Source organism: Grammomys surdaster, unplaced genomic scaffold (assembly GCF_004785775.1).
Source record: "Grammomys surdaster isolate TR1022 unplaced genomic scaffold, NIH_TR_1.0 224, whole genome shotgun sequence".
NCBI lineage: Eukaryota > Metazoa > Chordata > Mammalia > Rodentia > Muridae > Grammomys > Grammomys surdaster.
The window spans coordinates 7,494,829-7,521,347 of record NW_021604669.1 but is presented as its reverse complement, the minus strand read 5'-3'; the positions used below and the strand labels follow the sequence as shown (position 1 = coordinate 7,521,347).

General features: G+C 48.1%; 1 protein-coding gene across 1 annotated transcript in view; it reads right to left on the bottom strand.

Moving 5' to 3' along the window:
* Nucleotides 1-26,519, bottom strand: part of Ndrg1 (N-myc downstream regulated 1) — a 43,243-nt gene that overhangs the window by 5,949 nt on the left and 10,775 nt on the right. Inside the window, exons 3-14 of the mRNA XM_028773242.1 lie at nucleotides 25,586-25,621; nucleotides 15,259-15,364; nucleotides 13,368-13,488; nucleotides 11,616-11,678; nucleotides 10,853-10,913; nucleotides 9,539-9,625; nucleotides 7,626-7,682; nucleotides 5,189-5,292; nucleotides 3,712-3,768; nucleotides 2,909-2,960; nucleotides 2,216-2,263; nucleotides 1,285-1,320 (exon numbers count right to left, since the gene is read on the bottom strand). Of these exons, the coding sequence (XP_028629075.1) occupies nucleotides 1,285-1,320; nucleotides 2,216-2,263; nucleotides 2,909-2,960; nucleotides 3,712-3,768; nucleotides 5,189-5,292; nucleotides 7,626-7,682; nucleotides 9,539-9,625; nucleotides 10,853-10,913; nucleotides 11,616-11,678; nucleotides 13,368-13,488; nucleotides 15,259-15,364; nucleotides 25,586-25,621 (828 nt within the window). The remainder of the gene's footprint in view (nucleotides 1-1,284; nucleotides 1,321-2,215; nucleotides 2,264-2,908; nucleotides 2,961-3,711; nucleotides 3,769-5,188; nucleotides 5,293-7,625; nucleotides 7,683-9,538; nucleotides 9,626-10,852; nucleotides 10,914-11,615; nucleotides 11,679-13,367; nucleotides 13,489-15,258; nucleotides 15,365-25,585; nucleotides 25,622-26,519) is intronic.

Genomic DNA, 26,519 nt, shown 5'->3' with positions numbered 1-26,519 from the left:
CAAATGGCTTTGGGTGGGCAGCTATTATCACCAGCTGGGTTAACCAGGCTATCATTGGATGAGTGATCAGGCAGTGCCAAGGTCACTTCCAGAACCACTGTTTCCTCTACACGACTTATTCAACCAAACTGGGGGGCCGGGGGAGGGGGGAGCCTTCAATGGTATATCTGTGTCATCCCTTGATCCCAGTTCAGGAAGAAACCATCCAGTGGCTCACTCTCCTCGAAAACAGAGACCATGTGGTCGCCACCCTGCATCTGTACAAATCCTGCCACTCATCTGCGAGGAGGCAAAGAACCCAAGTGACATTTGATAATGCAAAAGTTGCCCCCTAGGATCTTGTGACACTACAGACAATGGCATAGTAGGGCATGAGTTGGGTACAGAGAAAAGGGACACTGTTTGTGTTGAAGATGAACTGATTCTGAATGAAAAGAGTGGGCCAGCTGGATACTACTGGCAACTGTTACCGTAGGCAACATTCCTTCTCTTCAGTCTCAGTTTCCCCTTATGCTGTTGAGCTCAGATGTCAGCACCTCCAGCCTCCGAGAATGTGCAGTTCAATCTGACCAGAGGTGAGAAAGTCTTTTGCTAACACACCTAGCCTGGGAAGGGATGGTGGGAGGGGTTACATGGGAATCGGGCTTCAAGCTCAGTTCCCACTAGTGTTTAAATAGTTTTAGTCCTGATGAGGCGAGGTCTGTCCTGGCTGCAAGCCAATAAAGAGAGCAGGAAGCAAGCAGAACATGGACTGGAGGAAGATGAGCAAGTAAGCTGTGCAGATTCCGAGATACAGGTCCCCACACATGGGCACACATGTTCAACCCTCATATGCTTATATGTATGTGTGTGTGTGTGTGTGTGTGGAGAGAGAGAGAGAGAGAGAGAGAGAGAGAGAGAGAGAGAGAGAGAGAGAGAGAGGTGAATATACATTTTGGTGTCATATCCTCACTGTCCCTCCCTCTTCTCTGGGCTTGAGCTCCCAGTGGCCCAAGGCTAGGGCAGGACAACCAAAATTCTGACTCCATAGCCAAGCCAAGTCCATCTGGCAAATCTCTTAAGCCTGTGGACCTCAAGGTCCTCCAGTCCCCAAAAGCTGCTCGATAGGGATCAAGTGAGTCCACAACATTTATAAAGCACATTTTATGTAGGATTTATGCATAAACTCTCAATGGATGCCACACAGAGATAGTGGGGAAAAGGAAGCTCATGGGCCACAAAGGCATATGCTCCCAACAGTGGGAGGTGACAGGTATTGAATGAAAAAGCCACAATTTCACTCACCTGAGAGATCTGAGGAAGGCCTCCACAATCTGCCATCTAGGAAGGAGGGAGGCTGGTTAGCACCAAACACCCAAGTCATAGTTGTGCCAATCTGTGCTCTGTAAGTCTGGCCCCCAGCACCACCCACCTGGCACGCTGCCCTGGCTTGGTGCTGCGGTTGACTGTGACCCCTTATCTTCCTTGGCAACTACTCCTCAAAACTTACACCCAGAAATAGCCCTCACAGGCCACTCCATATTAACCCCTGAGAGCGTACACAATAGACTCAACTACACCATTTTGGAAGCCGTAGTGGCTAATGGAACTTTCAAGATCCCAACCTCCAGAGTATATGCAATGAAGTGAGACTCTTGGGAAGGAGCCTAGGCCTGGGGCACATCCCCGACACAGCTGCCACACACTGGTGGCTTTGGCTGTGCAAACAACCCTGACTGCATGCTGTGGGGGTTTTCTAGACCTCTGAGCACAAGGTAGCAATCACACTGAACTCAGGAGACTTTCTTGGAGGACCTTTCCTTGGCCTCACAACCTCTCACTACCCAGAGGGATCTGATGCAAGGATATCCTTGCCTTATCCTAGGAAAAGGGGACTTTTGTCCTGTGCTCCCAGTCTCTTCCTCCACCTACATGGACAAAATGCCCTCTGCAGTCTAGTCCCTGGGATGGACCACGTAACAGCTTCAGATGGACTCCAAGCTTGCTTCCTTCCTTCCCTAACTCCCTCTCTTCATGTCTCCCTCTTCCTGTCTTTCAGAGACAGGGTCTCAATATACGGTCTAGGGCTAACCTAAAACATGCTATGTAGCTGACATCCTCCTCCTTCTGCCTTTATGGCTCCAAACAGTTCTGTGCCTCAATAAGCATAGCTCAGCTCCCAAATCACATGAGGCCTCGAAACCATGACAACGGCAGCCCCACTCTTGATCATTACCTTGAGCAGAGTGGTCTTCGTCGGGTCCAATTTGGAATTGCATTCCACCTAAACAAGGAGAAAGGCCAGGTAAGTATTCGATTCATAGCCAACGTCATGAGTGCCCTACACTGTCCTACTACCTGAAATACCAGTGTTCCTTCAGCCATAAAAAGATAAGGTGTGCTTTAGGTTGTTAAATACATGTGGCTTTGGAGCCTGGCCCTAACACTGACTCTGTGACCTGGAGACAACTCAGGGCACATCCAGCTCCATGGAGGCAGAGCAAGATAGTCCTAACTCTGAACAACAGAATTTCATGTCATGTATTTCCCCAGGAGTGGGACTATCAGAAAGTAAGCATCCTCCTGAGCCTCCCTAGCAGTGCCAATGAGAACTAAAGGGTAGACTGAGGCAGAAAGCTCTGCCTGACCGGGCTGCTTTGCTCTTCTGATAAGCAGGAAGGTCTGCCTGCTACTGAGACTGGGAAAGAATCCCTAACCATGAAGCCTAGCATTAATTCCACCATGTGGATGAGGTGTCCATGAAAAGCAGGAGAGCAGGGGAAGCGGATGGCCAGGCAGTGAGAACTGGTAGCCACAGAGAGAAGCTGGTCTGAGCTCTGCCCCAAGGTGATGTCACATTTAAACAATGACTTCCGCAGTGGGAGGGTCATACAGGTGAGCACATGTGGCCTGCTGAACTGATACATACCACAGCATCCACCGCAGGGGAGTTGTCTCCAACCACCAGCAGAGCAGGGCACCTGCACGGGAAAGAGGGGAAGAGGGGAAGGGGAAGAGGAGTCAGCCCAGGATCCATCTCCAGGTTCTTAGACTTCAGACTTCGGGCTATAGCAGGATTCTAAAAGGCTGTTCAGGTTTCCTAGCTCCCTCTGTATCTCTATGCCTCTAGGATACAATCTTCTGCTTCAAACTTTGAAGAAAAATGGGCTAGCAATTACTGATACCTTAGTATAAAATTTCAGCCCAATGATTTAGTGTCTTAATGATTTCATACCAAAGCACCTCTGTCCAAGGAAGGAAAGAAACGAATCTTCCAGAAATTAAGATGAAAAAAAAAAATCTCAATGTCTGGCATAAATTACAAAGCCAGGTTCACAAGTACCCAGCAGTGTGGCACACACAGGAAATCACAGAAAGACACCATCATTGGCAGTATGCTAGCCGTGGCCTTTCTTCCTAGACATTACTTTCTCCTATCAAGTCCTGCATCTTTCATCTATAGGCTTTGGGAAGCCATCAGTGTTGAATGTGTTTAACAAAGGCAGTCGGCCTCCTGATCCAAGGGCTCTAGATATGATCACACACTCCCTGTCCTGATGCTGACTCCAGCTACTCAACGGAAAAAGTTCAAGTCAGATCCCTGGGATAGAACATAGTCATCTCTACTGTAGTGTTCCACCCTAAGGTTTCGTTTCTCCTACACAGCAGAAGCCCCGACCAGCAGCCCCGAGTAAAGCAAGAAAGGCAACACAGGAGAAAGAAGCCACTTACTGCAGGGTGACGGTGTGGGTTCCAGGCATTGGCCGCTCAATCTCCAGGTCTCTCCGGCTGCAGATTAATTCACACATGGTTAGTATGAGCAAACCTACCCCAGAAGCCATTCCAACTACACCAACCTGCAGGTCCCACCAAAGACCATTCTAGAAAAACATCCACAGGTCATCTTCATGAGGTCACAGAGCTTTCAAGACCCCCATGGCTACTTGGTGTCCACAGAAGTAGTTAACAGCCAACAGGTCTCATCTGTTTCTAGCAAAACCCTCCTTATTTTGCCCAAAATTTGCAATCAGTATTAATATTATTTCTACAGGAAAACAAATCAGGTCCTCACTAGAGGTCCCTGCCTCCCTGTCCTCCTAGCTACAGCCCCCAACTATCATTGCAAAAGCTCTGGAATGATCACCCAGCATGCCTCCATTGCTAAATGAAGCCTTCCCTGGGCAGCTCTGACGTCATCTCTAAAACTCAGACTTGCTCTTCTATGTCAGCCGAAGCCTACATCGGTGTTCTACTTGGCTAGCAGAAGTCCAGTGTAGACCTGGTCCCGGCAAGTGAACACCTGGACTCTTACCCTCCGAAGCTCTGAGACTGAAGCTAGCATGGCAGGATTTAAACCATCACACTGCGCCACTTCCTAGCTGTGTGACTTGGGAAGCAGACTCAACCTTTCTGTGCTTTTGCTCCCTCATCGGGAAATAGCCTCAGTAACAGCCCATTTCCATTAGCTGCTGTTCAGGGATTCCTGGGATTCCCATTGTCCAGCCAGGAGCCCATCTCCCTCTTCTTGGTACTCATCTGCATCTTCAGACAACAGTGAGCATGTCAGAGGCCCTTGCACTGAGATGCCGACAGGATTATGGAAAAGGTACCAGAGTCCATCAGAGATCCTAAGCTCATTACAGATGCAAACTCACTTCCAGCAGGTTAAGTCTTAGGCACTGTCCTAGGTCAGATATATGCAAGGCTCACTGCTGGGAGTGTGGCAGAAGTACTTCCAGAAGCTTCCACTAGAAGGTTCCAGAACTTTTGACTGATGCTAATATCCTTGTGTAGTCCCTTCCCTAGGAAAGCTCTGAACAAATACCTCATCTGTTACCCTCAGCTACCTCTTCTCCCAGCAGGTTTCTGCGTCCTCACAATGTTTCACTTCTTTGCCCAGCTCTGCCCACAGGGACTTTTATTCTGAGACAGCCTTGGGCACAAGCCTCAGCTCTCCACTCTGACCACTCAGCTGCCTGCCATTCATCTGGCCCCGCAGTCTGGGTAGGAGCTCAGATCCCAGCAGAGCTCACTCAGTGCAAAGGGCCAAGCAGCTCCTCCACAGCCATTGTCCTCCCCAGGCCCCACTCTATTAACCTATAGCTACTTGGCCAGTCCTGAGCTCTGCTTTCCCCCCAGGCCTGCTGCAGTACACTGATGAGGACCCTAGTATGACCTGGCAGCTTCTGCCCCTGTACAGGGCTCTCACCTGTTGTAGGCGCTGATGAATAAGTGTAGGTTGCTCGGGTTCATGTCATTGAGGATGTGCTGGCGGTAAGTATGCACGACCTCCACGTTGTTGTGTATCTCCTCCTGTGGTAACAGAGGGAAGAGCAGGGAAGGTTTGTCACCACTCTCCAGCCACGGGAATAAGGAGGGAAGGCAGGATGAGGCAGAGGTAACTGAGTGAGTCCAGTGTGGACTGCTGAGTGATAGCTATTGGTACCAGAGAGACCCAGGTTTCCCTCAGGAGCCTCAGCTAAACTCAGGACTCCTGCTTCACAGTAGACCTCAGAGCAGCCTACCTGTTGCGGGATATTTTTCCCGCAAGTTGGGAGGAGCTAAGGTGGGAGGAGTAAGGAGAGGAAGAATAAGGAGAGGAAGAAGAGAAGGAAGAGGAGGAGCTAGGGGAGAGAGACCAGAGAGAGGGGAACATGGAAGCAGACATGCATCTTTCTCTAGCAATCAAATATAGTTGATATATCTAGGTTGGGTATTGGGTTACACCTCTGATTGTGTGGGCATCTTGTTATTGAGCGTTACCAAATATATAAAGCCTTTGGATAATCTAAGCATTAGAGTCTCATTCCTACCGGGCCCACGTGGAAGGTGGGATGGTCTGGGCTCAGCTAAGCATTGTGGAGATAGCATGGTAGATTGGCAGAGCCATCTCACATGCTGGTGTCTCATGAGTGGCAGGGGTGGTGTCTCTGACCACCTGACCAGACCTAGGCTAGTTGGGAACATGGTGGCTGATTTAGAAAAGCCAGATTGGATGCAGCCGATTTAAAATATCTCCCGCTATACCTACCCTGTCACTTAGGGGATCAGAAGGACCCTTTGTCATCAAGGAGCCTTAGCCATGACAAAGACATCCTAGGAGAAAGTGGTCTGAGGAATCTGGTCAAATTAATAGCAGTAACTTGGGGGCATCAAAAAGGCTCAAGGGACTTGAGGACAGTCTGGACTGTGTGATGATAACCTCAGGTTGTTCTAAGCTACTTCAGTTACAAGGTAAGGGATTACGCCAAGGAAGGATGTTTTCTGCTGCCCTGAGACTCAGGAGGGCATCAAACTGTTGCCACGTTCATCAGCTCAGCAGCAGAGAATGCTACATCCAGTAAGCAGTGCTTCACTAAGTCTGGGCAACAGAGGGGTTTTCCAGGCATTGAACTTGGATGTGAGCCAAAAGTGTATCCTCTCTCATGGCTGTTGGCCTTGGAGGAGGCTAAAGATGTGACACCAGACAAAAGCAGAAGCCGGGCCTGCCACCAGTACACTGCATGGATGCCTGTCTTCAGTTCATGTAAGACCCAAGCAAAGGAAGAGGTTTAGGAGACTGCATGTTGTAGTCAAACTTACAAGTTCAAATCCTAGTCATACTTCTTGTGGTCTCCTGGAGACCTTACCCAAGCCATTCAATCTCTGGTCTGAATTTCTTCAGTTCAAACTGGAATGATTGTCACGTTTATCCCATGGTCACAGAGTTCCTGAACAGACTCTATGAGCTAATCCTTGGAAAGTACTGGGGATAGAGCCTCACACAGACCCAAGAGCTGATCCCACAGACACATACACTGCAGACTTCACTCCTAACAATCCCCAACTGTTACAAATGAAGGCCCAACACAGGTCAACAGGAAACCAATGGTATGTCCATTCAGTGGGATATTACGCAGTACTGAACCTATGATGGTGTCCAAAAAATGTAAATAGATTCTAAAAAATCACTCTAAGGGAGAGAAGCCATGGAAAAGAGAGTAGTATAGGATTCACTTCATGGACAAAAAGCAGAGGACAGGGTGCCTGGGAGGATCGAGAAGAGGATGGCTCACAGTGCAGTGAAATAGAGGGGGAGAGGTGAAAGACATTTCCATTATCTCAGTTGCCATGATGACTGGTGGATTTGTTCAAATATACAGTACACTGTGCTTCAACAAAGTTTAGTATGAAACCCCACCCCTGGTGAGGAGCTATTGGTTGTTGATGGTGGCTGGAGGGGAGAAGGGGGATCAGTTTTCATCAAGGCATGTGCCCCAGGTAAGTTGTTCATGCTCTGGTGGATAGCCCTATACACTTGCTCATACCAGCAGCACCAGTAGGGTTTTGTAATTTAACACATGAACACACACACACACACACACACACACACACACGAAAGGTGTGAAAGCTGGGAGGAGATGGAGGGGAAGAACTTGGGTACATTTGTTCAGAAGACATTGTACGTATGTATGAGATTCTCAAAGTAGGAGAAGCAAGAGAAACTGTATGAATGGCTTGCTGGCTATGAGTCAATACTTCACAAAAATTCACAGACTTCAGCCTAGGTGACCCCTTGATTGTAATTCACTTGTACCACATGCCCATGTGGTACTGAGTGTCACATGGTTAGTTGCTCAGTGAAGACACAGGTCTACACCACTCACCTTGCCGAAGAGGTGGGACACCACCATGTCTGGCAGGGCTTGGGTCCAACCCGAGATCTGTAGAGGGTGAACCAAGAAAAAAATCAGCAACTGAGACTCAGCAGCAGAAAGGAGAGTCAGTCAGTCAGCCTAAGGCCCTGGAGGCAGAGCGTTAACCACCTGGCTTCCTGGGCTTCACCCAGGTCTCCATGACCCCTTGGTAGAACTTGACTAGAATGTATCTCATAGGTCAGTTTAGTAAAGGCTTGGTACTGGGAGATAGCCGGGAACTTTTAAGAGGTTGAGGCCCACAGGAAGCCTTCAGATCATTGGAGTAGTCTCTTATTTTTTCTCCCAGCCTTTGGCCTACTGCCATAGCATATTGTCTTGTCATAGGGCCAAGATCATAGACCAATACTCCAAACTGAGGAGCCCAAGTAAGCCTTTCCTCAGCAAAAGTTGGTTATCTCAGACATCTTGTCTATCACAGATCTGCTGTGTAGCAGTTCAGCTCCTGTCACCAGTCCCCTCCTGGACCTATAGCCCAAGGCAGGCCAGGCTCGGCTTTCCATCCAGTTCCTTCCCATCAGAGTTGATATGGAAGAGACATACAGCAAGTTGGGTGGAGCCACAACCTAGCTAGCCAAGCTTCCCCTGCTTGCAGTGTTCAAAGTCCTCATCACAAAGGCACCATCACCCTCATACATGGTGATCCCCCCATCTACAGATCAGGGTCCACTCAACCCTGGCTACGCCAACCACTAGCTTCTCCCCTCAAGCCAGTTTCTGGTCTATGAATTTCCTGAGATCTCTGAATTAACTAACGACTCCCCATACCCCCTCCAAAGAGACTGTATACAGCAGGATCTGAAAGCAGAGTAGTATGCAAATGATTTTCAATAAATGTTCAGACCATGACATAACATCCAAGCCACTAGGTATACAATAGGAGCTGTATAAATGCATGTTGACATTGTAGGTGCTCTATAGGCAGATAGCACAGGTAGATCCACTTGGGTAAGGAAGGGCAAGAGAGATGAACACTTGACCTGGGGTCCTGGAATGACTCAATGGCCACTTGCAGCTGTTGAGCACTGGAGATGGGATGGGGGCTGAAGGCCCTAGATCTCAGGTCTCTTGTCTATAACTGAAGGCATTAGGAACCATGTCATCTGGCCATATAGTAAGGCTCCCACAGCATAGATCCTGTAAGTCACTAGGCATCAAAGGCTGTGACACTCATTCTTGGCGCACTAATAGCCTTAGATATGCAGGCTGTGTTTCTAGGCTAGGGGGACTGCACATGGGAAATTCATTAAAACCACAGCCTATCTCTCAGCTGGAGGCCAGTGCCCCAGCCCTCCTTGTTTGGCTTAGAACAGTGGACCAGCAGCCAAGTGGACCCAAATGGAATGTCCCTTTCTCAGCTGGAAAATAAAATAAAAGCCAGGCAGGATTCTTCATTCCTGGCTGCCCTACAGGGATGGACAGGGTTCCTAAACTCTATCAAGACTTTAGGAAGAAACAGAGCATCTAGCAGACAGGAAGGGGTGGGTGCAGGCCATGCCCTTTTCCCCAACAGCTACCCAAACTAAGAAAACTACTATCCTAATGAGAGACTAGTCACATCAGCTGGTGTGGCTTTGATTGGAAGTTTCTCCCTATCCTTGGCAGATGATGGGGACTTTACAGAAAAAAGAAAGCAATCCTCACTTTAAAAAAAAAAATCAATAGGATCAACAGGGTTCCTTGGGATAGCAACCAGGGCCAAACCACTAAGACCTTTAGAGCAGCAAATGCTTGCTAGCCTAAACAGGGCTGAGGAAGGTTGCTTTCTTGGACAGTAAGGAAAATAGAAGATGGGGGGCCAAGAAGGTGCAACCCTGAGTAGAGGCTGGGACCCCACTAACCTGCCCTGCCCTGCCCAGCCTTACCTTGGACGCAGCCCAGTCCATCCAGCCTTCAGCACAGGGGTTCACATTCATGAGCACGAGGCCCTCCACCATCTCAGGGTTGTTGAGCTGTAATCAGAGACACAACATGACATATGTGGAGGGCTCTAAGCCAGCAACCGTGGGACCCGAGAGGAGGTGTTAATGGTTCCCTGCATAATCCATGCAGAACTGAGGCTCTCGATCATTCAAAACATGACTAGGTCCTCAAGAGAACAGGAGGAAGAAGCCAGAGAAAAAGGAAGAATGGACTTGCATGTCCCCTCACCTCACAGAGCCTCGGCTTGCCCAGATGCTCAGTGTACAACAGCCCAGCCTCAACTAAGTGAGAAGGGCACAGAAAAGCCCTGTGGTTCTATCACCTGCAATTCCTATGGATTCAGGACTCCAAGATCATGCTAGCCTCTAGTTGAGACTGATGCCCAGGCTGAATTATACTTTGATGGTATGCCTCAGCACCCTCAAGCTGCTACACTTACTAAGCATCAAAATGCCTTGGGCAGAAGGGTATGAGCCACTTTTAAGATAACTAGTTAAAGACAAGAAGGATGCCCATAGTGCTAGCAGTGGTCACTGTGACACTAGCACATGTCTGATTCTGATTTAGACTTGATTCTGGATCCCAGAGGACCTGGGTCACAAAACTCAGAGATAAAACAGTGCAGGATCAGAGGACTTTTTGACTGGGAAGCCATCCACATTTCTGGTTCAGGAAACAGGACCAGTGAGTAAAAGGCCCATTGAGTGTGGTGTTTCAGCACCAAAACGATCAAGGCTGTTAGTATGAAGACACGCGTGGGTACATGTCACAAATGGCGCAAGTGATTTTTACTTGGGAAAGGAAAGTACAGTTCATTTATTTTTCCTGTTTGGGTTTTTGGTTTTGTTTGTTTATTTGTTTTTTGCGGGGCTTTTTTTTTTCAAATTGTGTGTGTGTGTGTGTGTGTTACATACTCGATTGTCCAAGTATACAGGCCCAGAATATCCATGCAAAAGCCAGTGCAAGGCAAAGGTACCTATCTCTGTCACTATCCACTGTGTTCCCTTGAGACAGGGTCTCTCATCAAATAGGAAGTTGCCTTTTAGGCTAGGCTGGCTGGCCAGACACTTCTGCGTATGCCCCTGTCTCCACACCACTGGCACGCTGAGGTCAGAGGCACCTACAGTCATGCCCGTCTTTTACACGGGTTCTGGGGATTTGAACTCCAGTCCTCAACAGCACACTTGCCCACTCAGCAAGCTCCCCAGCCCCTAAATAATTTTTAATGTAATCTTACAAACTGGCAAAGAACTTACTGCAAAGCGGGTCAGGATGTAAGCACCAGCTCCTGTCCCCATGCCGATGACACTCTTGAGCCTAGAAACCAAGTGAAGATTCAGGTCACCAAAGGGAGATAGGATGGAGCCCCTGGCCACCTCTATAAACATCCCTCACTCCTAGGAGCTCCACCCCTTGGATGCCATTGCTGGGGATTCTGACAAGCTTGCCCATGCCATGAGAGGCAGGCTGCCCTGATGTGTCCTCCAGGCCCAGAGCTGTGACCTTGGAAGCCTTGTCCCTCTTGCTCCTTTTCCCCTGACCATGGCCAGCCCAGGCTCTGAGATGCCTATTATTTACAGGAAGGCGCATTAAGAAGTTGCCTCACTCTACTTCCAAGCTTTATTCTGGATTCTGAAACTTAGAATGAGAAGAAAATGGGCCAGAACTATGGGGATTAACCCTAGGAGAGGCTGAAGTGAGAGAGAAAGGGGAGCCTGCAAGGGCAGAATGACGGTCTAGAAAGAGAAGCCAAGATCTCAGGGAACACTATTCCAGAATGTTCCATAGGATCAGGAGGCAAGGACAGAATGTGCATTGGGGCCACTCAAGAAGGCCACACAGTCACAGGACACAGAGCAGAATGTCAAGCTGGAGAAACAGTGGGTACAAGCTGTGGCAGGTTCCTTTCCAGACCTGTCTGAGAACTCCAACCTGCACTTTAGTAGTCAGACCAAGGAAGAGGAGGCCAGCAGCTGCCCTTCCCTGACAACCTTGGAAGAGAGGGTCCCCTGTTCTTACCCAAACTGGTGAAGGACTCCAGGAAGCATTTCAGCCAACTGATCCATTGAGGGGTACATGTACCTGTGGGGTATACGGGGAGGCAGATGTTAAGAACACAGACCCTGGGAGAAACAAATTACCAATACCAGAATATTCTGAAAGCTCAGGTACCAGCTGGCCCTTCCACACACAGGCACTACAAGCTCCCCACTTAGCATCCACTGTGTAAGCACACCCCACGCGAACACTGTAGCTTCCGCTGAGCTGGGAAGGGACAGTGATAGGCTGGGAGGACACAGAAGCAAGGAGTTCTGCTCTGTTCAATTGTTCAGGAAGGGTTTCCTAGAGGAAGCGATGCTGAGACAGAGCCCAGTGGGGAAATGGATCCTAGACAGAGAACACATGTCGAGGAGCCTGAAAGAGCTGGATGGCGTGACTGCACTTAACTGGAGACACCTTTAGGAGAAAGGAGGGGTAAAGACACGGGACTCCTTTGGGAGTAGTCACACCTCAGCTTGGAGCTAGAGCCTCCCAGGTACAATAATAGAAAAGTCACCTAACTATGAAGGCTTCGGTTTCCTGTTAGCTTCCTGGAGCTGGGTATAAAAAAAATAAAATAAAATAAATAAAATAAAAAAGGACTCCAAAGAGAAGGAGACAGTCACTGATCCCCAATCCTGCTTTGTTAGCCCCAAGACAAGTGGTGTCACCCAGACCCTACCCCAGAGGGCAGGGAGAAGCCACATCCTGCTCCAACCTTAGGCACACTGAAGTCACCAGTCGGTAGCACACATCTCGCTTACATCTTAATCTACAGATACACGTCACATATTTCTTCTCTAAGGGAGGCCAGGTCTAGGAACATGGTGAGTAAGAGCCTCTGCATGACGCCCCCATCTCTCAGACTAAGTGGAGTCTCAAGGTGACTGAGTGGAGAAAGCCCTGGTTTTGTCAGCTGGTTAACGGTTAACTGTACCCCACTGTTGAACAAGCTCTTCATACGTGGGCCTGTCCCTGAGAAGCCAGGTGTCCCTGCTCTTCTTTGATGATAAAAGTTAATAATTAAGAACTGAGATCAGTAATAAAAGAGTATATCTGTCTGTAAATGGTCGTGGGGACACCATGGAAAGCCTACAAACCCAGGGAAAGGGCTGTCCCTGAATATTTCATCCAGCATCGAGTGTTGGAGAGACCTCCTGTATGAGACCTTGTAAGAGTCAGCAAGCCCAGCCCCCACAGCTGCACAGACTATGTGAGATGCACAGCACAAACGTGAGCACGTTCATGCGCACGCACATTCTCTCTGTGTGTCTCTCTGTCTCTCTCTGTCTCTCTCTCTCTGTCTCTCTCTCTCTGTCTCTCTCTCTCTGTCTCTCTCTCTCTCTCTCTCAAACACACACACACACACACACACACACACACACACACACACAAATGGAAAAGAAAACTACTAGTTTAAAAGTGTTATGTTACACTCACATGTAGCCATAAAAAATGGTTGAAATAAAATATATTGTCTTGGCATTTACTTATTTAATTATTTTTTTAAAAAATTTAAGATTATTTTGCTATGACTTACAGCTAACCTCAAACTAGTGATCCTCTTGCTTCTGCTTCCCAAGTACTGGGATCGAGGCATGCATCCCTGTGCCCAGCTTAGAGACTATAAATCTAGTCTTTTACCCTGGGTAATTTTGGTTTAACCCAGATTGGCATTTCCTCCTCTACCTGCACCCCACCTGTTCTTGGGGTGAATGTCTCTGCTCTTACCCCACTGGGAAGGAAGGGGCACCATCCTGTTGGCCTGGGGCATCCACATGGCAGACAGCAAAATGTTGTGTAATCTCCTGCATATCCTCAGAGTTGAAGAGAGGGTTGTAGCAGGTCTTGTCTGCAGGACACACCAAGGGCCAAATGAGAAAGACGTTAGGTATATACTCATTTATTCCTTCACTTAGCAATAGCAGAGGGGCTCCCAAGAGAGTGTGCATCTCTGTGAGTTCGAGGCCAGCTTGGTCTACACCCGGCAAGTTCTAGACAAGTTCCACTATATAATGAGATCCTATCTCAAAAAGAAATAGTACCCCCTCTTGCCAGACAGCCCTCTGGTGACAGAGGGAAAAAGTCATAAAATTAAGGTCTAGTACAGTGTAGAACTAGTCCCTAAGCTCCTTGGGTCCTCAGTGTGCAGCCAGTGCCCAAAGGGGCTGAGGGTCTGGCTCTGCCTCCTCTCTGGCAAGGTTGCCATGGGGTTAATATAAGATGTATCCACTCCTGAACTTCTCTGGGTCTCAGGCTGTAGGATCTGGGACACCTTTCAAGGCACACATAATTTTCAAACAAGAAGAACATTAGGTAAAGCAAGAAGTATCTACCTGTGTCTCCTAGGATGAGTCTCCCATTGCTAAGAGGCTGAGGCAAAGAGAGATAGCTATGTAGTTAAGGTTATTCTTGAACTCCTGATCTTCTTACCACTACCCGTGACTGCTGAGATTAGAGAGGAATGCACCACTACTACCACACTTGACTTTTGTTTGTTTGCTTTCTGTAGCTCAGGCTGACTTGTAACTTACTATGTAGACTAGGTTGGTCTCGAACTCACAACAATCCCCTGGCCTTGGCTTTCCAAGTTCTGGGAGGACAAGCCATTAAGCCTAGCTTACTTCCTGTCAACTTAAAAATCCACTGCTGAACATTCACTGCAACACTGTGTATAACACAGTTAAGTGCAAAAAGCCCAAATATCCATCCTCCAGTGCGGTGGTTTGAATAAGAATGGCCCCTCATAGGCTCATGTATTTGAAGATCTAGTCATCAGGGAATGGCACTATTTGAAAAGATTAGAAGGATTAGGTATGGCTTTGTTGAAAGAATTGGGGTGGGGGAAGAGTTTAAGGTTTCAAAAGCCCATGCCAGGTCCAGTCCTCTCCCTGCTTGCAGATCAGAATGTCGTTCTCAGGTACTTCTCCAGTACCTGCCTGCCTCCATGCTTTCTGCCATGACGATGGACTAAACCTCTAAAACTGTAAGCATGCCTCCAATTAAATACTTTCTTTAGTAAGAGTGCCTTGGTCGTGATGTCTGTTCACAGCAGGAGAATAGTGACTAAGACAGAAACTGGTACTGGAAGTGGGATATTGCTTTGACAGGCTTAAGCCTGCTGTCTGTTGGGGAAAAAAAAAGAAAAAAAGACCAAGTGTGGTGTCCATTCGGTAGGATCTTATTCACCAAGACAGTGAAGTATTGACAAAGGCTACAACACATATCAGTCTTGAAACCATGGACAAAGCCAGTCATGAGCCAATCATGAGGGGCCACACACTGGAGAACTGTATTTGTCTGAGGCTCTAGGGATATACAGGAGACAAGGTGTCCTCAGCAGGGCTGGGGAGTGTGGAAGACCAGGGCAGTGGAGAAAAGGAACAAGCCTTCCTTTCACAATGACTACAGTATCAAAGGCCATTGCATGTATTAGTTTTTAAGTCATTGTAACACGTGTTAGGAAGCAGAGAGGCTTGCTTCCTGTCCCCAGAGCATCCAATACAAACAGCAGAGCACGGTTCAGATTTTTCCAGGCTGAGACGGTAAACAAGTCCCAAAAGCAGAAAGAGCTGCTGACTTCCTCCAGCCCTTCCTAAGCATTCCAGCTCCCCAAACTCACGGTTCATGCCGATGTCGTGATACGTGAGGATGACAGGACGGTTGCCCTTGGGGGTCCCACACAGGGTGACATGCAGGGAGCCATGTAGGGTCTCGATGTCCTGCTCCTGAGGAGAGACCACAGACAGAGGACCATCACATGGGATTCACAGTGTCACTGTGGCTGACTCACTGAGTATGGATATTTACCATGCTTCCAACTGTATTATCAGGATACCTCAAGTACACACCTCCTTTGGTTCCCCAGATTTCTACACTGGCAACAGCAGATATATGAAACCAGAAGAGAAAGGGAAGGGAGGGGAAGGGAAAGGGGAGGGCAAAAGGGAAAAGGGAAGGGAGAGGGGAAGAAGAAGGAGAGAGGAAAGGGAGAAGAAGAAAGAGAGAAGGGGGGAGGGGAACGGGAAAGCATAAGGAGAGCAAAGCTGGGTCAGGATGGAGAAGACAGGACCCTGGCAGGTTATCCACTGCAGTCCAGGGACAGGTGACCCGAGTCACACTCCCTGCAAAGTACTCTGTTGTCTGAATCTGATTTGAGCTTCCTTGTTCCTGTCTCTCACCTTTCCCATAGGTGATAGGTATTTGAGACTTCCTACAAGTCACTCTCCATTTCAAAGAGCAATTTCAGTTTCCTGTGGGAACATGCAATCCCGTGGCTTGAAGAAAATTGGCCCCTATAGGTTCATATACTTGAATGCTTAGTCAGCAGAAAAGGGAACTCTGACAGGATTAGAATTAGGAGGTGTGGCCTTGTTGGAAGAGGTATGTCACGAGGGGTGGGCTTTGAGGTTTTCAGAAGCCAATACCTAGCTCAGAGTTCACCTTTCTTTCTCCTCCCCAACCTCAGCCTATGGATCAAGATATAGATTTCAGCTACTTCTCCACCACCATTTTGGCTGCCATGCTCCTTGCCATGATATAACTAAAACTGTGAGCAAGCTGCAATTAAATGCTTTTTTTTCCCTAAATAGTTACCTTAGTAATGGTGTCTCTTCAGCGCAATAGAACAGTGACTAAGACACACATACATACACAAACTCCGGCTCCCTTGACTCACTCTGTTTCACAGACCAAGGCTAATTCCCACATTGCACCTCTCAAATGCCAGGCAGTAGTAGGTGATACCAACCTGAGTTAACTTCATTCACTGTGGAAGTGGACTGGGCTTGGCCTAGCAACGTTTAACTAGCAGCTATCATATTACTAACAGGCAAATACTTGCCTGAATTAAACCATCCTCCCAGGGATGATAAAGGCAGAAAGGAGGCATTAGTCTCAGCATGACATCCACCTCCTGGGACTGTCAGTGTAGTGGGCCAACAACTTCCCAGTCTGGATTGAGCAGAGAACCTGCAACGGTACCCCTAAATTCTGTCTCCTGCTCTACTCTAAAGCCAGTTCTCAGTAATCCACAGTCAAACCCCACCCGCCATGCATGCTTGTGAGAGCAAGAAACATCTCTTTCTTCTACCCTCAAAAAGACAGGCTCTACCTAAGTTCTGAGCCCTCAGCTCCCTGCAGGCTGATTTTCCCTGACATCATATGAACCTCCCATGCAGATAGTTGTGAACCGCTATGACCCTCTGTGACCCTGCCTTTGGCCCTTGGTGCCTGTCCTCTTTGCTGTCACTCTAGGCTTCTGAGGACCCGAGACACATACATTCTGGGAGCGATTTCCTCATCTGAGGGCAACAGCTTCCTTCTGTGATGCGGTTGGCTCTTGGCTGCGCTCCCCAGGTTTGCTGGGGACACTGAGGCCTTCCTTGTAGGCCATTTCTCTCCAGATCCTTCATCTCTTGCAAAAGCCCTGAAGGGCTGTGTGACACCTCCAGCTACAACTGGTGTTCAGAGTCATGGAGGTGACACAGAGGCACAGAAAATTGCAGGTACCAAAAACATCCTCCCAGAATCTAGGGCCCATATAAGTCTTATGAGGTAGGAGACAAGGGTGGCACTCATAGTCTAATGTGAGAGAAAAAGGGACTGGGAGGGCCACCCACTCAGAAGCTATGTTCTAGAAAAGTCACCCTAACCTGTCACAGGAGCAGTCTCTATCCTACAAGACTTGATGTGGTCAGAATAAGGCTCTAAAGCACATGAGGACAGGGATTCCCCGACTGAGGCACTATTGCAGCACAGACATTTGTGCACATACAACAGAGCACATGGGTGTACTTGCACACCAGTGCTCATGCCTGTAAGAAAAATAGCAGAATGAATGTTCATAGTAGTAGAGCGGGTAGAAACTAGCCCAGCAACAATACACATGGGTGCAAAAGCACAGCAGGCATGGATGTATGAACAACGTGGTACACACATCTACTCGAATAGCAGTACTCGTAGATGAACTGGTAAAGCGGTGCACATAAGTATATCATCACAAGACTGCACATGGACATGGATACACACACGAGTCTTCAGTAGAAGAGTGCACACTGATGTCCTAGCCAACAGCACACATGGAGGTCTGCATGTGCACAGAAGAGCACATGGATGCACTAGTATAGGACACACGGATAAAAGAATGCACATGGATTCACTAGTACAAAACAGAAGGAATGAACCCTCCTTCCAGGGTCCCACCTCCAAAGTACAGTCTCTGCATGCTATATTTTCTTTTTTGCTATGAACATATACACAGAAATAGAAACCAGAGCCTCACACCTACTAGGCAAGTACTCTACCACTGAGACACAGGCCTAGACCTCAGGGTGGCATCTCACCTAGACTTCACTCTAGGTGGTTGTGGCTGTGCACATCTACAACCCCAGCACTGAGGAAGGTAAGGCATCAGAATGGAGAGTTTGAGGACAGCCTGGGCTACATACTGTCTCAAACACACAAACTCAGGAGCTGACTCTGTTCCCACCAGGACAGAGAGATGCAAGGGGTCCTAATCCTGAAGACTTCCGAAGCAAGCAAGCTCAGAGCACCTCCCTACTCTCTGAGATATGGATTTGAACCTGTGGCAGTGCCCATGAGGGAGTGATAATACAGCAAGCACAGGCCCATTGGCATGGGCACAGGCAGGCACAGACAAACACCAGAAGACCCAGTCAACATAGGTAGGCACTGGCTTACAGAGGCAGGGATACCCAGCTTCTTGAACCCCCCAGTACAGGGGTTTCCTGAGCCATATGCCTTATTGGTCCCCAAAATGAGTCCCCTGAAACACAAAGTCCAGCCCTGTCTCCCTTCCCCCCTTCCCTTCAGGCTTGGCACCTCTTCCCTGCACAGAGCAAGCACTGGAAAAATCCATAAGACAGGAGCAGCAGCCCAGCCCTGTGGGACGCGGGTCATCTGCTGTCCCTGAAGCCACCATGGGAACAATGGTCCATTGTGGGGCTACATTCTTTATTGTCTTGGGACTAACCCACATGGCTCCATCTAAAAATAGGACAAGCCAGGCTCCCTGTGGATACTACCCTTCAAATCCTTGTCCCGCTCCATAAGCCTTCTGGGACTCATCTCTAAATAGGAAGAGCAGCATATCCCCAACCTAGGAGCCCGATCAGCAGAGATGGCAAGAAGAGTGGAAATATAACCAGGTAGGGGGCCCCCCCTCAGCACCCACTACCACTTGGACTGGCCTTGGAGGGGGATGCATAACTAACTGACTTTTCTGCTGTGACAAAATTTCTGACAAAAGCAGCTTAGGGAGGGACTGGTTTATTTCAGCTTACGATTCCACACTATAATCCATCATTGAAGGAAATCAAGGCAGAAATTTGAAGACAGGCCTTTTTGCTATTCCACGCAAGGCTATCGTCAACTAAGAAGCTTAGCTCATGGCCAAAGTATGGTAGGAAACACAGAGGATGCTGCTTGCTTGCTGGCAGGCAGGTTTGCAATTGGCTGGCTTTCTTACACAGTTCACAAACCTGCCTAGGAAATGGTGCCATCCACTATGCACTGAACTCTCCTACAATTAACAATCAAGAGAATCCCCCAAAGACATGCTCATAGGGCAATATGATCCAGGCAATGACATTCTCTACCCAGTTAATTCTGAGTCATGCCAAGTTGACAGTTAATGCCAACCAGAACAGGAATAAAGGCAAGTTTGCCTCTCCTCAGGTTACTACCACAGCTAAGACTCCAAAGTACTTTTCACACAGCTACCTCTCGACATGTTGGTTGTTATGGCAACTGTTGGAAGGTGATTACTGTGGAGAGAGAATGGCTTAAGTCTCTGGCTGGATAATCTAGGACTCTAGAGACCAGCTGCTACACTCACCATAATCTCACCCTTCCCTGAAGTCCCTGGGCCGATGCTAGAGGATGTTACTCATCAAGATTCTAGGACAGCTAGTGGTGTGGACCACCCCCCTCCCAGGCCATCAAGTCACAACATAGGAAACACTGGGAGATGAGAACTGCAATGTCGTAAGGGATCACCACCCTTTGTGTCACCAATCCCACCAAAACAGAGAAGAGAAGCTACAGGTCAGAGCCTGTTGTGGCTTTGTGTCAGCCCTGGTCACAAAAATCATCTAGGGTTATATTCTCCAAGGAGTCTCCAAGGAAGGCAGACAGGGGAAGAATGTTCCTCAGACAGGGAAAAACAAAGGAGTGAGTGACCAATCTACCCAAAATCCAGTGGAGAAACACTGTGGTCTGTGCATCGCATCAAGGTACATGGATAGAAGGCTGGCCATGCCCCTTGGTGGTAGTGATTCTCCATGCCCCCCTGCATACGTTCCACAGATTAGAACTAAGCCTTGGGAAAGAAAAGCATGCAACTTTTTCTGATGTCAGATGAAGGTCTACCTGGGTGAGCCTGACAGATCTTGGCATAGTGCAGACATGTCTGCACAACTCCAAGCCTCAGCCTAGATGGCTTTCCTTTACTGTTCCAGGGGATGTTGTTGCTAGGAAATCCCAGAGCAGGCAGCTGGCATGTCACATGGCCCAGATGTGCATCCATGCCATCTGCCAATGGAGTTTCTGAATCCCAGGAGCTTGCTGGGAAGTGGGACCAGGGAAGGGAAAGGACAGGAAATGGGGAATTAAGAACTCATAATTTTTAGTGAGAGTTCTTCCCACTCTGGAATGAATTAACTGGGGAAGGAAAACAGGAAACAAAGGTGTAGGGAAAGAATTTAGCCCATGATGGCTGTTTGTTTGCATTTCTGATGAGCAGATGGGCTTGCAACAGAAGGGCAAAGAAACAGCCCCCAGCCTAGCTTTCTCCAGTGAAACAAGGTACAAGAAGTAGGCACCAAGCTTGTGAGTTACCGAGGTCAGCCACCCTGTCTGGCTCTCTAACCTCCAGGAGGCCCTGAAGGGAACATCTGTTCATTTTCCAGAGAGCCCTGTGTGCACTAACATATTCCCATGGAAACCAAATCAGATGAAGCCATTTAAACAAGCAGAGCCTAGAGAGAAGGCATTAGATGAGTGTTTCTCAACCTGTGGGTCAGGACCATTTTGGCATTACATATCAAATATTTACATTGTGACTCAAGAGTAGCACAATTATAGTTGTGAAGTAGCAACAAAATTATCTTATAGTTGGGGGTCACCACAACATGAGAAACTGTATTAAAGGGTCACAGCATTAGAAAAGTTGAGAACCACTAAATTAGACACTGAAGACCTAACAGCAAATGGAAGCCAACCAGCCTGGACCCAGAAGTGACAGAGATCTGAGTCCCTCTCCAAACTACTTGCAGAGGAGACTCTGTCTCTGGATGTAGGAGCTGAATCATCTTTAACACCCATCTCATCACTGTGTGATTTCCCTAGAGTTATACCTTAGATGTTAACACGGGGAGGGCAGGGCATTGGCCTTTCCAGGCTGGCAGGAGACTCATATATGGCCATCTGGGGAGAGCACAGAGCAGTTTCCAGGAGACATTCTGTGCTCGATAGTACCTCTGGGCATCTTCAAACAGATCTCTCTACAAAGATAGGTTCCACTACGTGCGATCTAGTAAGGAGGCCCTGGGACAGATGTGCATCCATGCTTAGACATCTGGAGCAGAAGGGTAGATAGAACTGGACCATCTAAAAGGCATCTGGCAGCTTTAATAATCTTAAATTCTAGAATTGTAGTCAAAGGAAATAAGCTCAAATCTCAAACACTCCCACGACTCTTGCTCATCAAACTTAGAGACAGAGCCGTTACCCTCTCAGGACAGCTGCCCCAGCAGGACCAGATCAAACTCATCTATCTTTCCTGAAGCACTGCAGGCTGGCAGCCACAAGCTGAACCACTAAGGGATCCAGAGGCCCTTTAGCAAAGAGACATAACGTACATCGATGTGAGTTAAAACAATGCCCACTTCAGACAAGGAGACACCCCAAGGTGACACAGGCAGGGAGAGACAAGGCCCATACCACTTGCTCAGGCAGTCAAACTATCTCCAAAGAGGGGTTATCCCTCTTCTTGATAGGAGAGTCTTTTCTGGTTAGCACTGAGCACTGAGGCACACATTTCTACTGCTTGAAAAAATGTGTAGAAACCTTACACCCTTAAGACCATGGAAAAAGGAAGAGTCATCTAGGTTCATTGAAAATGCCAAAGTAGGAGCTGTTCCCCATGTAGCACGCAGACTGCCTTCAGGTGGGCACAGCTAAGCAGCTGGGTTCCTCAAGTCAACTCCCATGAGATGCGAAGGATAGGAAGTGGATGAAGATACTGAGCAGTCGTCAAGAAGGCACAGACATTCTAAGGCTCACATTACCTCCTCCCATCCAAGAACCAAACAAGAGATCACTGGAGTAGTACAAACCATGTGGTTGTCCAGACAGACCAAAGAGGTACAGCAGAGGCGAGTCACAGTCTTATGGACAGATGGTCCCTAGGTCTGGAACTATAGGAAAGGTCTGGATGGGAGAGTCCCAGCCAGGATTGGACCAATGGGGCCACCTTACAGATGCTATCCTGGTTTCATCAGCCATGAGCAGAGACAATGAGTTGATAGCACAGGTTCCTAAAGACTCACCAAGATGACAGAGAAATCCCAGGGTACCTGCCCGGCTTGCCCATGGACCTCATAGCAGACAAGTAGCACCATTTTACCAGACCCTGAACTTTGAGATTACAATGCCACGTGGGCTACATTCTGTGATGTTATAGCTCCAGCAACATTTTCCTCTCTAAAATACAAAGTCACTTAAACAAATATGGAAACTATGCCACTGACTGGGTTGATAACCAGAAAGGAGCAGCTGGTATTAGACTCCTATTTTCTCTGGGCCCACATTCAGCCTTAACTTTGAGAAGAGATAACTACTTTGCCAATCATACATTAAGCAGGAAGGCATAGTGAGCAAAGAAAGCAAGTCACTAGGCCCTAATCAGGGAGAGGCCTGTGGGGCTCAGCCCTCTCTGCACAGATGGGCCCCAGGGCTGCCAGTTACAGCTCTCTGCTCAGCCCACACAGCCAACTGAATAGCCAAAGCCTCAGGGGACAGTTTCATGGCTCCTATTACCCTGGGACAAGAGGGCACAGTGATTAGAAGCAAGAAGGGGTGTCACAATCTTAGCCACCGCTGATGTAAAAGGTCTGCTCTCACTCGGTCCCTCCATGTCTCCACCAGGGCAGATCAGGGCTGAACAAGATAAACCAAAGTCCTCAGGACATTCCACCGACTTCCAGCTCACCACAGTACACACACATCCCTGAGTCCTAGACAGTGAGATGGACGATGTAGAGTTCTGGCTATTGCACAGGAAGCAAGAGACCAAACACTCAGGCTCAGGACCTGGAAACAGTGAGCCAGAAATGTGCATTTTCTCTAATAAAGCCAGAACTAGACCTGGTGTGACATCCAGCACAACCACCTCCACGTCATTGTCTCCATGCGAGCCTGTGGACATGATGCTTCTCATGATTGTTGAGGTGTTAAACAGGGTACTGGCTGGGAAGCCCTTAGTATGATACCTTGTATATGGGAACAGGCAGTGACTTTATCACCACCACCCAGACATCTGTGGATCTGAGACAGAAAGGTACAGGACACTGCCTCCTATAGCAAACACAGGGTGGCCTCTGGCAAGCCACTCTTCATCCAGAGCTGTCTCTCCCTTTCTCAACATGAACGTGGGGAGTCCTAGAAGTACCACAAACCCTGATCTCCTTGCTAATAAAGTGATTCCCCTATATCCTCAACCTTCTGATAAACAGTGGACCAGGTCACAGGGAGTCAAACAGAACATGATCTAGTCAGGCAGCAGAAAAGATGAAGTGACAAGCAGTCCTCAGTGGACCATCAATACTCCAAACCCCTTCCTAGATACTTTCCACCCAAGGAGTTGCCCCTACTCCATTCATGGTCCTTCTTCTGCTTCTCCACATGGGGCCAGGGAGCCTGTCTGCTTATTTGTCTTCCATATCTGGTGGGATCCCGGTCACCTGCAGACTACCCTACTAATCTGGGAGAGAGAGACTTCTGATGTTTCCACCCATGATCCTTAGAAGCATGTTTCTAGCCTGACCTCATGTAGATAAAGAAGCTGGTGGCTAAAAAGTCAAGTCCCTGAACTTTAAAAGCCACTTCTGCCCACTTGTGCCTCTGCTATGCTTCCTTGCAGACCTCAGCCTTTGCTTTTTAAGCCACTACTGGAAGTTCTACTTATATCAAGCTGTTAAAGAGGAGGCATGGCAGGGCAGACAGCTCTACTGTAGCCCCAGGCCGGTATCCTAGCAACACCAGTCCCCACCTAGACAACCTAGAAGCTCCCATTAAGAGATGACCACAGAACCCATCACTACTTGGTCTTCTGACTTGAGATTAAGTGGTGATGAGAAGTTTGTAACCAGGGTTCTTGTGGAGAGTGGCAGAATACAGCTCACAGTTAAATTAAAGCATTGAATTTAATTAGACTCAGCATGTTTGTAGCAGTGCCTAGTAGACAGTTCACTACTGGAATTTTGTTGTGTTCATTGGATGAAGCTTACCCAGCAAGGTGAAGTAATTTTCCATAGGCACATAGCTTGTCAGGTTAGTTAGAACTAACAGTGTTGCTGACTCTTAAAAGGGTCAGTTTCTTTGAGATGCGGAGGTCTGAGCTGTAATATAACCTCAGGTAAGTCTCTGTTTGTGTGTCTCTGTTTCCTTCATAGAATGCAGGGATGCTATCCCTACTGGAAGTTTATCAACTGTAGGGATAGACTGAGGACAGCCAGGACAGTGAGAGCTGGGCTATATGTCAAGGAGACTCTTCTAGGACACTAGGCTAAGTTGCTGCCAAACAGGAGCCCCGGGGTAGAAACCACAACCTGTTGCTCCAGGAATCCTCACTGTGCCTGGGGCTGCAGGCTTATGAGGCCATGGGCTCCACCCTCCAATGGAATCAAGTGTCATCTCTGAATTGCCTTTAGATGGTCACTATCCCTTGCCTCAGGGCTTCCTCTCAAGGGTCAAGATGAATATATGCTTGTATGATTAAATCCCACAGGGTCTCCTGCACAAGTGTGGGGTCCACCACCTACCTCTGCTTTGGACATAAGGACAAGACTCTGCTTTACAGGGTTCTTGGGGTTCAGAGAGATATCTCTGTGTTGTGAAGGTGCTACCTTTCTTAGTGGACTCCAAGGGCTGGTATACAGCAATGGCTTAATACTTCATTCCTGTTGCCACCTACCAGGATAAGCTGTCCCCAAAGGGCAACAGACAGAAGCTATGGCCTCAGACCCACGCTGGGAATCTCTGGAGCCCCAAGGTCAGAGTAGCCAGTAGCCCTCGAAGCCCACCTCAAGCCTTTAGACCTGTAATGGAAATATGCAAACTTCTGACCCTTGTTCTAATGTTTTTCTTTTTCTTCCAGAATCAAGGCCAGAACACTACATCTATTGTGGAAGGACAAGAGTGCATCAAAGCTGTATGCCTTTATTCCACCTTCCAGGCTACTCCTGCTTGGGGATGATGGCACAGGACACTGGAGAGAGTAGGGTTTCTCCACTCTCTATAAGACAAAGCTGGAAACACATCCTGTCTGGCCCTCCATCTGGCTCTGAATGAGCTGGATACTACAACCTTATGCCTAGAACCCCAGTTTCAGATTTCCTGACACAGCCAAGATTACTATGTGTTCACTGGACATCTGTAATTTCCCATATACACCTCAGCTCTCCGGGGCTACATGGCAATATGTCTGTCTGCCCTCCTGGGGGCTGGTCAGTTCTTGCCTCCTTGACTAGAACTCAAACGAGCTTCTTCCAGGAGAAGCTGTAAAGTGTGGGTATAGGCTGAGACCACTCCCTGATCTCTGCTGACTCCACGTTTAAAAAAGCAATCTACTTCATGCCAATGGAAAGAAGAAAGGAATGGAATAGGTAGACTAACGGATAAAAAAGAAGACCACATTTTCTACTTGCCTGAACATCGAACTCTTGCAGGAGACCAGTGATGCTCTGTGGAGAGATGAAAGCCATGGTTACATGGTTAGTTTCCTTCTTTAGAGACAAACATCAATCAATACTCATGGTCTTTTCCATTGCCTGAATCTGAACCCTGCTCAGTGGGCTTCCCTTAGTCCTTGCAAAGAGAGACTGTCTGTTTTATCTCAGGGAACAGCAACCCAGTAGAAAACTGATCCATCTGCTAGATTGTTTTCCAAGGACACTTGGCCAAAAGAGATCTGAAGACAGAAGCAGGGTACAAGCTTGGGTGACAGAGCGCTGCAGGTGGCTAGGTAGCCCATACATACACCATGTGCACGCTACTCCTGACTCTAATGGGACAGTGTCTCTTCTGCTCTTGCAATTTTCTCATGGCTGCCAATGCCTGTGTTCTGGATTAAAATTCAGTCTTTTGTGGAGAAAAGAAGGTAATGGAAACCTCAGCGCCTTTCCCTCAAGCTACACACAATGAATTTCAGTCCATACAGTCTTCACCTTTAACAACTTTCTGTGACAGGAAAGGCCCAAGAAGGTAGGAAAGGGTCTTGACTCCAAAGAAGCCAGGTTCACGGAGGACCTGGACCCTCACTCTTCTAGTCAGCATCTGTTTTCTGCCCAACTCAGACACTGAATCCAATAGAAAGCTGGGCCCCAGCCAGAGCCTCCAGTACAGAGGATGGATCAGCAGTGCCAAATGCCCAAGAGGCCAGGAAAACAAAGAATGGTACAGAGGACCATGGGGACTGGAACACTGTAAATCAATCATAACAGATGCCCTGTTACAGGGATTGTGATTGGGCAATAGACAAGAACATCAAGAGTCACTAAATTCAGATAGAAATAAAGGGCACCAATATCTGTGTTCTCTCTCTCTCTCTCTCTCTCTCTCTCTCTCTCTCTCTCTCTCTCT